This window comes from Schistocerca americana, chromosome 1 (genome assembly GCF_021461395.2).
Source record: "Schistocerca americana isolate TAMUIC-IGC-003095 chromosome 1, iqSchAmer2.1, whole genome shotgun sequence".
Lineage (NCBI taxonomy): Eukaryota > Metazoa > Arthropoda > Insecta > Orthoptera > Acrididae > Schistocerca > Schistocerca americana.
Window position 1 is genome coordinate 332,062,785 of NC_060119.1, and position 14,103 is coordinate 332,076,887.

Genomic DNA, 14,103 nt, shown 5'->3' on the forward strand with positions numbered 1-14,103 from the left:
ACACTGTACCACACAAGCAGCTCGTGGTGAAATTGCGTGCGTATGGAATATCGTTGCAGTTATGTAACAGAACTCATGACTTCCTGTCAGAGAGATCACAGTTCTTAGTAATTGCCGGAAAGCCATCAAGTAAAACAGAAGTGATTTCTGGCATTCCCCAAGTTAGTGTTGTAGGCCCTCTGCTGTTCCTTATCCATATAAACGATTTAGAAGTAAGTCTGAGCAGCCGTCTTAGGTTGTTTGCAGACGATGCTGTTATTCACTGTCTAGTAAAGTCAGCCAAAAATCAAAACAAATTGCAAAATGAGTTAGAAAGGTATCTGCATATTACAAAAATTTGACCCTAAATAATGAAAAGTGTGAAGTCATCAACATGAATGCTAAAAGGAATCCATTAAACTTTGGTTTCACAATAAATCAGCCAAATACAAAGGCTGTAAATTCAACCAAATACGTAGGAGTTACAATTATGAACAACTTAAATTGGAAAGAACACACAGAAAATGTTGTGGGGAAGGCAGCTGGTGGGAATTGAACCTGGAAACCAATGATTGTGAAACAGTTATGCTAACTGGATGACTGCAAGCTGTTCATGCAAATTGTATCTCAACAAAGATGTTATAAAGTGCACATGACGCTCAGTGGCTAAAATGTGACGGGTTTGTGACTGACATTTGTATGGAAGTATGGATTAAACATGTAGAGGTTTCTATAATCATCATATTCAGTACATTGAATCGCATTGTGTAGACTGTATCGAACAAAAAAAGCTTTTACATGACTGTGATAAAGTTCAAAAGCCAAAGAGTGAATAGCATTTTCAAAAAGTAATTATTGTTTCTTATTTTATGTTATATTCTTCAAACCAACAAATACACTGTACTACACACTTTCTAAAATAGCCTATGTTCTTCCTCAGCATTCAAGCTATCTTCATACCAAATTTCTTCAAGATCGGTTCAGCAGTTTAGTTGTGAAAGTGTAACAGACAGTTACTTTTGCATGTACAATGTTAGTATGTGTCGTAAATTATATAGTCTGAAGAACACAGTTTTATTTATGAACCGTAGATTTTCTCAGCTTTACTTTGTAACTTCAACAAACTTCAAAGAGATTATATAAAAACAAGAATATGTCAAAAATAACAAGGAATAATATTTTACAGTAAATGCTAAAACATTTTTCCTTTTGTCACAACATTTCTCCAAAAGGAAAAAAAAAAAATCAGTCAAAAAACAGTCAAACAAACAAATAATGAGTTATGCTTGACTGCCTGCACACCAATCTCTGCATGCAGCAAATTAAAGCGAACTTGCTCAAGTGGCTTCGTCAGAAGATCAGTCAACTTGTTCTTTCCATATATGTGTTGCAACATAATTTCATCATTCACAAATCTTTCACGGACATAAGTGTCAGATGTATTTGTTTTTTTGACAATGATATTATTCGTGTGGTGTCCCCCCCCCCCCCCCCCCCCCCCCCCCCCCCCAATTTTAATGCACTAACATTTTCATTATAAAGTGTTGGAGGTTTTTTCGGCATTTCAACTAATTCACTTAACAAACAATGGTAACCAAATTAATTCTTTGGCTCCTTCACTTGCAGAAATAATTTCTGCCTCGGTTGTAGATGTGGCCACAGCCTTCTGCAACTGACTTGTACGTGATGTTGCCACGATACCAGTTGTTGAATGTCTTCCCCAGCTAAATCAGAATCACATAAATTCTGAAATTTTCTTCTATATCATAGATAATATCTATAATTAGACGTACCTTTCAGATATTGAAATATGCATTTCACATGATCCCAGTCCTCACTGGTTGATTTTTCCGTAGCTTGAGCAGATTTATTCACTGTTTTGTTTAGGAACAGTATATTTTCCCAGGATACAGCTTTACTTCATAACTTCAATGAACATGAAGTATTAATCACCACAACAATATCAGCAATTAGTTCTCGTACCAGACCAAAACACCAGCTTCATACTTTAACCTTTTACTTACTTTTAATAATATTTTCAGTTATTTTCTGCCCGTCACCAGGTTTTGTTGGTAATTAAATCTCTGGATTGTAGCGCTGGTGCCTTCCAGTAGGAACGTAACCGAATCTTCTTTCCTTTCCTCGACGTGGACACACACTCCTATTTACTCTTATATTAATCCTAACCAAAATCCAATGTATATGTATATAACTACTCATCTTTTCTGCTGCTTCACAAGTAAACAACTGAACAACCTGTAACGGTTTTCTTCAAACTATGAATTTTAATTTATCTAGCAAAAAACTAAGGGAAAAATTGCCTAAAATGTAAGCTACTGTGAAAAAGTGTAATTTGAAAAAAGTGTAATTGGATAAATAAAAAAACCTACTAACCAAGCTGCCACTTACATTAATTATTGTTTTAAGAATATAATATTTTACACCCTGTGCTTCATCTTGTAAGTTTTAAAGTATAAAAATTTTTTGACTCACCTAACTGGGAAAGAATATAGTGTTGCATAATGTTTTGCATTTTATATTGTGAGGGAAGCAGGCAGTATTAAAAAGTGAAGGGAATATGTAAGTCACAACCAGGCATCTGGCATTGATAAATGATTAGAAGTAAAAATTTAAAAGGCTGTCATGCTAAGTGTCCGAATATGAAGCCTTAGTGCTCTGACATTGACTGTTAAAAAAAAGAAAAGTAGTAATTTGGGAGCTTATTGACTGGAATGCTTTATTTTGCTAAAACTTCAACCTTTTTTTCCGAAAACAGTCTTTGCTTGTTTTCTTCTTTTCTTCTATTTAAGCTTTCAACGAATGCTTGTTTCTGTTGGGAAGCAGCACCATTTTCCATCTTTGATTTAAGATGTTTCTCGACATTCTTTTTCTTTTCACAACTAGTTTGAGAAATACAATATCTGCAGAATATTAATTTCGATCTTTCGTGGGCATTTATAGCTGTTCAATCCATAATTGGCAATGCTACAGACAGAACTGACAAGATACTTAGCATAGAAGTAGAACCGAAAATAACTCTATTCGCACATTAGGGCGAAGACTTTTGGTAAGGCTAAAATATGTTACCAGGTTTTGTTTTCTGGTTGCACTGTAGTGCAGAGTACAGAAACTATAAATTCCCAATACGCTGCGAGCATAAACAAACTGGAATTATGTCGACCAGAGGGTTGAGGAGTGGTGAGGGGAAATGAGCCCTCTTGCAGGGCAATGCATGTTCTGTGTTTCTGAGAAATCAGAACTTGAAACATTGTTGCAGGAATCAATAATTCCTTTAAGTGTTTTGTGGGCATAATTGAACTCTATGATGGACCAGGAATAGGTTCTTCACTCATTTCAAAATATGAGAATACACAATGAGCAACATACAATGCGAAGTATTTGTCAACAACTACCGTGCAGTTGTCTGCTAATGTTGACAGTGATGTGAATAAGGTAGTTCAGGCCCAGTCTCTAGCATTATCTGACACAACCACAGTTCAAAACACCTGCCACCTCTAAAACTACCACGTTAAATGTGTCTGCATTATGCCAACTTTCTAACTTAAGCTATCAGACACACACATGCATCTTTTTGTTCTTTGATGCTATATCCCACAGTTGTGACCACACCCACAATGCTCACACCATCCCCAATAATCGTCTACAAATGTGATCCCTTCATCACCCAGGATAGGAGCAACTGAACCATGTGCTTTGCCAGGTCTTCGACTATCTATCAACATGCCCAATCATATATCCGCTCTACTGTAACTTTTGCAACTACCAACCAGCTGTCCTCCACAATGAATGGCCACTGTCAAAATGTGGCAAAGAACAAAGTTGACTGCCCACTGGCACAACACTCTGCCAAGCAAGACATGGTAGAGTTCAGTGACTGCCTCACAACTGTGCCATTTGGATCTTTTCCTCCAGCACCAGCTTTTTTTTTTACTACCCAGATGCAGTGGCGGCTTCATAACCATGGCATTTGGATCCTTGCCTCCAGCACCATCTTTTCTTTGTTATACAAATGGGAGTTATCCTTACCACACATCCGGTAATCCTCCTGGCCTCAACCTCTACTAAACCCCTGCACCCACACCCTCTGCCTAACAGTTTTTCTTTCCTCTGCCCTGTCGCCCCATCCCAGTTGACACCTCCACGTAATTGTCATTCTGTGTTGCAACAACACGCCAGCTGTGGTGCCCTTATGTCCCATTCCTAGTCCATGCACTTGCCAACCCTCTCCCTCTCGCATTCCTATCTTGCAAAAGCTGCTGCCACTGTACGAGCTACTAGCTAGTCCCCAACCTCCCCTCCTCTGTCTCCCTCCCTCTCCCCACTTCACCCAACACAAACCTGCAACTGTGGCAATGTAGGTGCATGCGTGCGCACACGCACATGCACATTTTGGCTGCTGGAAGGATTTGTACGAAAGTAGCAGTTTTCATTCTTTTTTGTGAGCCCATTGGCACTCCATTCTTCTATTATTTGGTGTGTGTGTGTGTGTGTGTGTGTGTGTGTGTGTGTGTGTGTGTGTGTGTGGTCTCTTAATTTATTTAGATTAATAATTCATAATATTGCTCACCAAGAATAACATGGACAGCATTGCACCAGTTGGTAAGATTCAGTGTGATTTCTTGTGTTTCCTAACTATTTTCTTCAGAACTTTTTTTTTTTTGTGGTACTTAAAATTTATCCCGATAACATACATTTACTGTTGTGATAGCTTAAATACAAAACGTGTAATTGTCAGGATAGTTGCTGCTCACCATATAGTGGAGATGCTGAGCTACAGATAGACACAACACAAAGACTGTCAGAAGGTAAGCGTTTGACAAACAAGACCTTCATAAGAAATAGAAAAATGCGCGCGCACACACACACACACACACACACACACACACACACACACACACTCTCTCTCTGTATAATCTGTGGCCACAGTTATTAAAATGTTCTGTTGATTTGATGTTGGCATTTCAATATTACTTTTATTTTTCAGAATAAAGAGCAAGACATACCGTACAGTGGGCCAGAGGATCTTGTCACAGAAATTGACCCAGATGCACCCTTTCGGCAAAAGAAGAAACTGCACCCCCTTGATGAGGTTAGTATTTTGCTCACAATCCTGTTGGTATTTCTTTTCAGTTACTATAGTATTTGGATGCATTGGCAAAAGAATTTTTGAATTAGCAAATGGTGTACCAGATTTCCTGACTCATTAGTGTTATTTGAGTTCTGTTTTTTGCATGTTCTGTGGTATATATTGCAATAACTGGACATTATGTGGAACATGTCTGTATGTTTGGAAATATGATACATTTTTCTGTGAAAATGTGCCTTCCTTCTTTTATTTTATGCAACAAAAAATGTTTCTCAATTTTTAAACTTAATGTACAGCAAAATTTGAGAAGCCTAGCCCAATCACATAACGAATTTGCATTCAGAAGTTGTTCTATGTAGGTGAAGTAGTTCTCAAACAGGAATGATTTAGATTAGTTCTTAAAACTTTCATTATCTGCCGACACACCTTTAATTCAGGTGAGAGGTGGTCAAATAAATTTATACTGTAGCTACATACTGTCTTTTTCTGCATAAGAGTGAGGTTAAGTTGTAGGATGTGGAGGCTACTTTTCTTCCTAAGGTTAAATTGACAAACACTACTGTGCGCCCGATTCTTCAGAACAAACTTCATAAGGGACTAAACATGTAGTGAACCTGCTGTTAGTATGTCCAGCTTTCTAAACATTTGTCTACATGAAGTTTGATGATGAATTCCAGACCTATTGCATATTTCTGTGCAAAGAATACTTTGTGGCTGTATGGAAATGCCTCAGTAAATTATTTTATATGATCTCAAGGAATGCAAGTATGCAAAGTAGTTGATATTCTAGTACTTTCGCCGGCTGCTGTGGCCGAGCAGTTCTAGGCACTTCAGTCCGGAACCATGTGACTGCTACAGTCGCAGGTTCGAATCCTGCCTTGGGCATGGATGTGTGTGATGTCCTTAGGTTAGTTAGGTTTAAGTAATTCTAAGTTCTAGGGGACTGATTACCTCAGATCTTAAGTCACATAGTGCTCAGAGCCATGTGAACCATTTTTTCTAGTACTTTCATCATCAAAATTAGCAATTCCACACAAAGCAAATCTTGATAAAATCCAACATTAGAAATGATCTATAGTATGTTCTATACAAGAAAATTTCTGATCTACAATCAGACCCAGGAAAAATCAGTTCTGCATATGTCCTTTTTCTCATGCTGTACTGTTATTGAGAGGGGTCTGAAAATGTAGCCTCCGTTAGTGTCGAAATTAGTATGTCTAATTTTGGCAAAATCCGCATCTAATATTTTGTTGGTTTGCAGATGAATAGAAGTAAGAGTTTGAGAGTTTGTCATGCTACCTGTCTGAAGCAAAGCCTTTGTGGATTGAAATAGACTGTTAAAGGAAGAAGAAAAGTTATGATTGCTGAACTTCTTGACTGAAATGTTTGCTTTTCCAAAATTGACAACAGTTTTCTTTTTCTTTTTCTTTTCTTTTCTAAAATGGCCTTTGTTTTCTTTCTTCTGGTGTTATTTAAGCTTCAAACAAGTGAATGTTTATGTTGATAACGAGTAGCATTTTTCAGCTAGTGAACACAGTGCTTCTCTGATTTAAAGTGTTTCTTGACGTTATTTTTCATTTCCAACCCACTTTGATAATTACAAAATCAGTAGCACAATTATTTTGACCTTTCATGGCCACACTTAGCTGCACAACCAATACTTGATAATGCTACAGACAGAACTGACAAAGTACTTAGTGTAGAGCTGGGAAGAGACTTTCAGCGAGGTCGAAATACATTGCCAAGTTTTGTTTCCCAGTCGCTGTAGTGCAGAGTGCACACACTACTAACTGGCGGACTGGCGGTTGCAAGCATAAACAAAATAGAATTGTCTGCCAGAGAAAAGTGGGTACTGTCTACACCTACATACGGACTCCACAAGCCACTATGCATGACAAGTGGTACCTTGTACTGCTACTAGCTGTTTCCTTTCCTGTCCCACTTGCAAATGCAGTGAGGGAAAAATAAGTGTTTATATGACTCCATATGAGCACTAATATCTCTTATCTTGTCTTCATGGTCCTTACCGGAGATATATGTTGGTGGCAGTAGAATCGGTCTTCAGTCAGTGGCAAATCCCAATTCTGTAAAGTTCTTCAGTGTTGCACAAAAAGAATATTGTATTCTCTCCAGGCATTCTCATTGGAGTTCACAGAGCATTTCTGTAATACTATATGTAGATTGAATCAACTGCTAACAAATAAAGCAGCAACCCTCTGAATTGTTTTAATGTCATCCTTTAATCCAAAAAAGGTGGAGACTACAAACACAACTCTTTTTGTGGATATGTGCGTAGCGAGCACGGGACCCCGAGCTACCCTTTCTCCCCGTCTGGGAGTATGGTTTGTGCCTACGTTCGGAGACGGACGCTTGTAAATGTACCGCATTCTTCGCCTTCCTTGCTTGTATGTCTTCATCCTTCCTTTGTCCTTCTCTTTTCGTTACCTCTTCTCTTTGCCCTTTTCTCCGCTGCGGCGTTTGAGACCTCTCTTCTCTTCTTTCCTTTCCCTTTCTCTTTCTTCCTCCCTGTGCGTGTCTGAAGGCCAACCCACACACTTCAATGCGTAGCCGGTGACGGGGTAACGCGTAATTCCCCGCCCCGGGTAGACAGGTAGGACACGTACGTACCCCCTGGTAACGGCCAGGCCCAGGGAGGGGTGATTACCCGAGCTGATACCTTCCAAAAGTGCCGATTGGTCCCTCCGTCCGTTTGTCGGGAGGTGTGACCTGAGGTGTGAACAATCACCTAAGGCGGGAGTGCCCTCAGAGAGGGCCCCCACAAGGGAGGAGCGCGCCATCGGAGACGCCGGTAATCATGGGGGATTCTTCCGCAATGGTTTCCTCACCTTCCACTATGTCTGCTCACAAATGTAAGTTCACTGAGTCTCAGCCACAGTCAGTTCTTCCATCGTTGCCACAGTTCCTTGTTGTTTCTCGGTCTGACGAAGGTCACGACTTCTCCATGGTCAACCCTTTCATTATTCAGAAAGGTGTTGACGCAATTGCAGGTCCTGTAAAGTCTAGTTCCAGATTACGGAATGGCACCCTGTTGTTAGAAACAGTCAGTGCCCTCCAGGCACAAAAATTGCTACGTACCTCACTACTACACACCTTCCCTGTCCGGGTGGAACCGCACCGTACTTTAAATTCCTCGCGCGGAGTCGTTTATAAACGCTCCCTCGATGGATTGTCTGACGAAGAAATTCAGCACTACCTGTCTGACCAGGGCGTAATGGCTGTTCATAGGGTTATGAAAAGGGTTGACACGAACATCATTCCAACCCGCACTGTCTTCTTGACATTTGACAAAGTTCAACTCCCATCGAAAATCAAAGCAGGCTATGAGATAATTTCCGTTCGCCCTTACGTCCCAAACCCTACGCATTGCTATCGGTGTCAGCGGTTCAATCACACCAGCCAGTCCTGTTCCAATCCGGCCAAATGTGTTACGTGAGGCAAGGATGCCCATGAGGGTGCTTGTCCACCTCCATCCCCTCGCTGCATCAACTGTATGGGTGACCACGCTGCTTCCTCTCGAGATTGTCCCGTTTTTAAGGATGAAAAGCTCATCCAGGAAATTAGAGTAAAGGAAAAGGTGTTGACCTTTGCTGCTCGAAAATTATTCGCCAGTCGACAGCCCACCGTGCCTCAGAAAGGAAAATACAGCACTGTCCTTGCTTCTCCTCGGCCAACAAAGGAGGCGGCCACGCAGACTTGCGACCTCACCTTTAGTGCCACGGTCGTCAGATCGGCCAGCGCAAAAATCGCCCGTTCAACCTCACCACTTTCGCCTGCCCACTCTCTGGCTCACCCTTCGTCGAGTTCTGCTAAATCTCAAGCCCAAAAGTCAGACACCAAGACTTCGAAAAAAGAGCATACTCGTGAAGAGTTTTACGTACGGCAACTTCCCAACCATCGGTTCCTCCTTCCTCTAAACATCATACTTCCAAGAAGGCTACAAAGAAACCCAGTTCCTCTCCTTCTCCGCCAAGGCGTGTCCCATCTACAGCACCACCTGGCGGAAATCGCCCTCAGCCGTCTTCTGTGTCGCCGAGGTGCACTGCTGGCAGCCAATCAACCGGCCAATCGCTGGTGGCAGGAGCTGCTCCTGACCAACCTATGGATCAGGATCTTCTGCCTTCGGCTGAATGCCATTCCACGCTGTCAGTCGCAAGCTCTGCGCTGTTTTTGAGTTGAGGGCAACCTTGGTCACATTCTTCCTTTTTCTGTCCACCCTATGTCCATTATCCATTGGAATATATGCGGCATTCGAGCCAATCGGGATGAATTGTCGATCCTCTTACGATCCTACTCGCCGGTCATCTTCTGTCTTCAGGAAACAAAGCTGTGTCCCCATGACCGCTTTGTTCTCCCTCATTTTCAGTCCGTCTGATATGATCTCCCCTCTGTTGAAGGCACTCCAGCACATGGAGGACTCATGATTCTTCTCCATGATACTCTCCATTATCACCCAATCCCCTTAAACACTTCCTTCCAAGCTGTCGCCGTCCGTCTTTCCCTTTCCGGATACACGTTCTCTCTTTGTACTGTATACATTCCATCGTCCACACCAATGGCACGAGCTGATCTCCTTCATCTTCTTGGTCAGCTTCCACCCCCATATTTGCTGGTTGGGGACTTCAATGCCCACCACCCGCTTTGGGGATCTCCACATCTTTGTCCACGTGGCTCACTATTGCTAGACGTCTTCCACCAAGCAGATCTAGTTTGCCTCAACACTGGGGTCCCTACATTTTTGTCTGCCTCCACGACAAATTTATCTCATTTGGACCTTGTGGTCGGTACTGTTCCGCTAGCTCGGCGCTTCAAATGGCTCGCCCTTGATGATACACACTCGAGTGACCACTTTCCATGTGTCCTTAGACTGCAGCCTCAACTGCCCTACATGCGCCCGCGACGCTGGGCGTTTGCCCAAGCCGATTGGACACTTTTTTCGTCTCTAGCGACATTCGATGACTGTCACTTTCCCAGCGTCGACGATGAGGTCACACATATTACCGGCTTTATTCTTACAGCTGCGGAACATTCAATACCACGCACCTCCGAATTGCCCCGGCGCCCCCCAGTTCCTTGGTGGAACGAGGCATGCCGTGATGCAATACGTGAGCGGCGACGTGCTCTCCGCGTTTTCCGCCACCATCCTACTTTGGCCAACTGTATCCGCTATAAGCAGTTCCAAGCGCGATGCCGTCGTGTCATCCGCGATAGCAAGAAGGCAAGCTGGAAATTCTTTATTAACTCATTTAACACCTTCACTCCCTCCTCGGAAGTTTGGAGTCGGCTTCGATGGTTCTCAGTCGCACCTAGTTTCTCCCCGGTCTCTGGGCTCACTGTCGCGCATGACACATTAGTGGACCCCGTCGCAATTTCTAACTCGTTGGGTCAGCACTTTGCTGAGATTTCGAGCTCTTCAAATTACCCGCCAGCGTTTCTCCCGAAGAAACGTGCAGCGGAAGTGCGACATCTTGCCTTCTCCTCTCAAAATCACGAAAGCTACAATACTGTTTTCTCCATGCGGGAACTCCAACATGCACTCTCTTCTTCTCGCTCCTCCACCCCAGGACCGAATGGTATCCACGTCCAAATGTTGCTGCATTTATCAACCCATAGTCTGCGTTACCTCCTTTGCCTTTATAATCGAATTTGGACCGACAGTACTTTTCCCAGACGATGGCGGGAAGCTATCGTCGTTCCTGTTCCGAAACCTGGAAAGGACAAACATCTCCCCTCTAGCTATCGGCCCATTTCTCTCACGAGTAGTGTCTGTAAGGTTTTGGAGCGTATGGTGAATTACCGTTTAGCGTGGTGGCTGGAATCCCGCAGTCTTTTAACACCTGCCCAATGCGGATTCCGAAGGCATCGTTCTGCAGTTGACCATCTTTAGTTGCTCTCTCCACTTATATCATGAACAATTTTCTCCAGAACCGCCAAACAGTAGCAATATTTTTTGATCTGGAGAGAGCATACGATACCTGTTGGAGGACAGGCATCCTCTGCACACTGTTCTCTTGGGGCTTTCGAGGTCGGCTGCCCCTTTTTCTTGCCGAATTTATGGCAGAGCGCACATTTAGGGTGCGGGTGAACACTACTCTCTCCCGTACTTTCTCCCAAGAAAACGGGGTACCCAGGGCTCCGTGCTGAGTGTTGTACTGTTTGCCATTGCCATCAATCCAATTATGGATTGTCTCCTTCCTGATGTCTCGGACTCCCTCTTTGTGGACGATTTTGCGATCTACTACAGCTCTCAACAGAGCAGCCTTCTTGAACGACGTCTTCAAGGATGTCTTGATCACCTCCACTCTTGGAGCATCGAAACCGGCTTCCGTTTTTCTCCCAGTAAGACCGTTTGTGTTAATTTGTGGCGACGTAAGGAGTTTCTTCCGCCCTCCTTACATCTAGGTCCTGTCAACCTTCTGTTTTCAGATGTCGCTAAATTCTTGGGTCTTATGTTTGATAGAAAACTGTGCTGGTCCTCCCACGTTTCCTATCTTTCGGCTCGCTGTCTGCGATCCCTCAACACCCTCCGTGTCCTGAATGGTACCTCCTGGGGAGCGGACCGAGTTGTCCTTCTCCGCCTATATCGCGCCTTAGTGCGCTCGAAATTGGACTATGGAAGCATAGTCTACTCCTCTGCTCGGCCGTCTATTCTTCGGCGCCTCGACTCTATCCACCACCGTGGATTACGTTTAGTGTCTGGAGCTTTTTACACCAGCCCTGTGGAAAGCCTTTATGCTGAGACTGCTGAACCGCCGCTGTCCAATCGGCGAGCAGTCCTTCTGAGTCGTTATGCTAGCCATCTGTCTTCCATGCCTGCTAATCCAGCCCATGACATTTTTTTCGACGCCTCCTTTGATGTAGGGTATGCAGGCCGCCCCTCCTCCCTACTACCACCGGGAGTCTGCTTCTGTCAACTGCTCCATTCTCTTTTTTTCCGCTTTCCTAAAACCTTCTTGACAACTTGGGGTACAGCACTGCCTTGGCTCTGCCCCGGATCTGCCTGCTCCGTGACCTTTGTCGATTTCCCAAGGGTGGTACCCCTTCACTTGTTTATCATCGGGCATTTGCTGCTCTATGTGCACAAATGACGGACGCCACATTTATTTACACCGACGGCTCAAAAACATCGTTAGGTGTAGGGAGTGCCTATATTGTTGGCGACACCCCAAATCACTTTCGGCTTCCCGACCAGTGTTCGGTTTATACTGCGGAGCTTTACGCTGTTCTCCAGGCTGTCCACTACATCCGCCGCCATCAGCGGATACAGTACGTTATCTGCTCAGATTCTCTCGGCTCTCTCCTCAGTCTCCAAGCTCTTTATCCTGTGCACCCTCTGGTCCACCGGATTCAGGACTGTCTGCGCTTGCTCCACCTGGGGGGCGTCTCGGTGGCGTTCCTCTGGCTCCCGGGACACGTTGGTATCTGTGGAAATGAGGCGGCCGATATTGCAGCCAAGGCTGCAGTCTCTCTTCCTCGGCCAGCTGTTCAATCGATTCCCTTCGCCGATCTACGGAGCGTTCTATGTCGACGTGTTGTTCATTTATGGCACACGCATTGGTCAACACTTACCCATAATAAATTGCGGGACATGAAAGCTCTTCCTTGTGCTTGGACCTCTTCCTCCCGAACGCGTCGTCGGGAGGAGGTAATTTTAACTAGACTCTGGATAGGGCACTGTCTTTTTAGCCATCGACATCTTTTAAGTGGCGATCCTCCCCCACTCTGTCCCCACTGCTCTCAGCTGTGGAAGGTAAGACACCTTTTAATTGAGTGCCCCTATTTTAATCCGTTACGATCCCGTCGACAGCTATCGCCTGATATATCGTCGATTTTAGCAGATGACACGCGCTCAGCCTACCGCGTTCTCAAGTTTATTAGTGCCAGTGAAATGACGTCAGTCATTTTAAGCTTTTTTTGGGGACAACCAACCCCTTTCTGTAGTGGATTTTTAAGCCTTCCTTCTGCTTTTAGTTTCTCCAATTTTATGACTTTCGTTCCCATTGCTGCTGGTTTTCAATTTCGGCTTTTTACTGTTTCCTGAGTCACGGACCGGGCGCTAATGACCATAGAAGTTTTGCGCCCCCCCCCCCCCCCCCCCCCAAAAAAAAAAAAAAAAAAAAAAAAAAAAAAAAAAAAAAAAAAAAAAAAGCAATACTCAAGAACGGGTTGCACAAATGTTCTATAGGCGGGCTCCTCCGTGAGTGAGTTACACCTACCCAAATTTTTCCCAGTAAACTAAAGACAATCATTTGCCTTTCCTACTGCCAACGTGACGTCCTCATTCCATTTCTTATCATTTTGCAACATTATGCCTACAAATTTAATTAACGCAAGTGTCCTGCAGCACACCACTACACTACACTACCACCATTACACACATGTGGATGAACTGAAACTTATAGCACATGAATACCCTAGAATGCCCCTTCTGCTTATGTTTGCAGGAAATGCATTTCAAAGTGTCTGATGTCCCTGTACTACGTGGCTATATCTTCTATTGCATGGATAAGCTGACTGAGGAAAGGGTCAAGGGAGGGATCATTGTGTTCGTCAGTAATGCACACCACTCCTCTGCTCTCCTTCTGGCTAAGGACTTGCAAGCAGTTGTCGTTGAAATTCATGTGTGTGTCAGAAGATCACTATTTGCTCATTTTATCTACCTCCATAAGATGCAATAGATTGTGAGGCTCTCACGGATCTTATAGAACAGTTGTCGAACTATTTCTCCTGCTGGGAGACTTTAATGCCCATCGTGTCTTGTGGGGCTCAATCTCTACTTGCCCTTAGTCGGGTTTTAGAGAGCCTCACGATGTTTTACGAGCTGTGCATCCTCAATACAGGTACTCCCACTCATTTTTGTACTGCTAATCCATCAACCATTCCACTTGGTGTACAAAAGTATGGGATGCTATCAGGAGCCTTTCTGGTAAATACAGTTGCTTACCAATAGCAACAGTGCTGAAACAGTGATGTCTCCAAGCAATGCCCGGAGACATCTT

General features: G+C 43.7%; 1 protein-coding gene across 1 annotated transcript in view; it reads left to right on the top strand.

Annotated features, from left to right (window-relative positions):
- LOC124599071 (nuclear pore complex protein Nup107) overlaps positions 1 to 14,103 on the top strand; it is a 225,362-nt gene that overhangs the window by 130,199 nt on the left and 81,060 nt on the right. Inside the window, exon 6 of the mRNA XM_047136046.1 lies at positions 4,985 to 5,089. Within this exon, the coding sequence (XP_046992002.1) occupies positions 4,985 to 5,089 (105 nt within the window). The remainder of the gene's footprint in view (positions 1 to 4,984; positions 5,090 to 14,103) is intronic.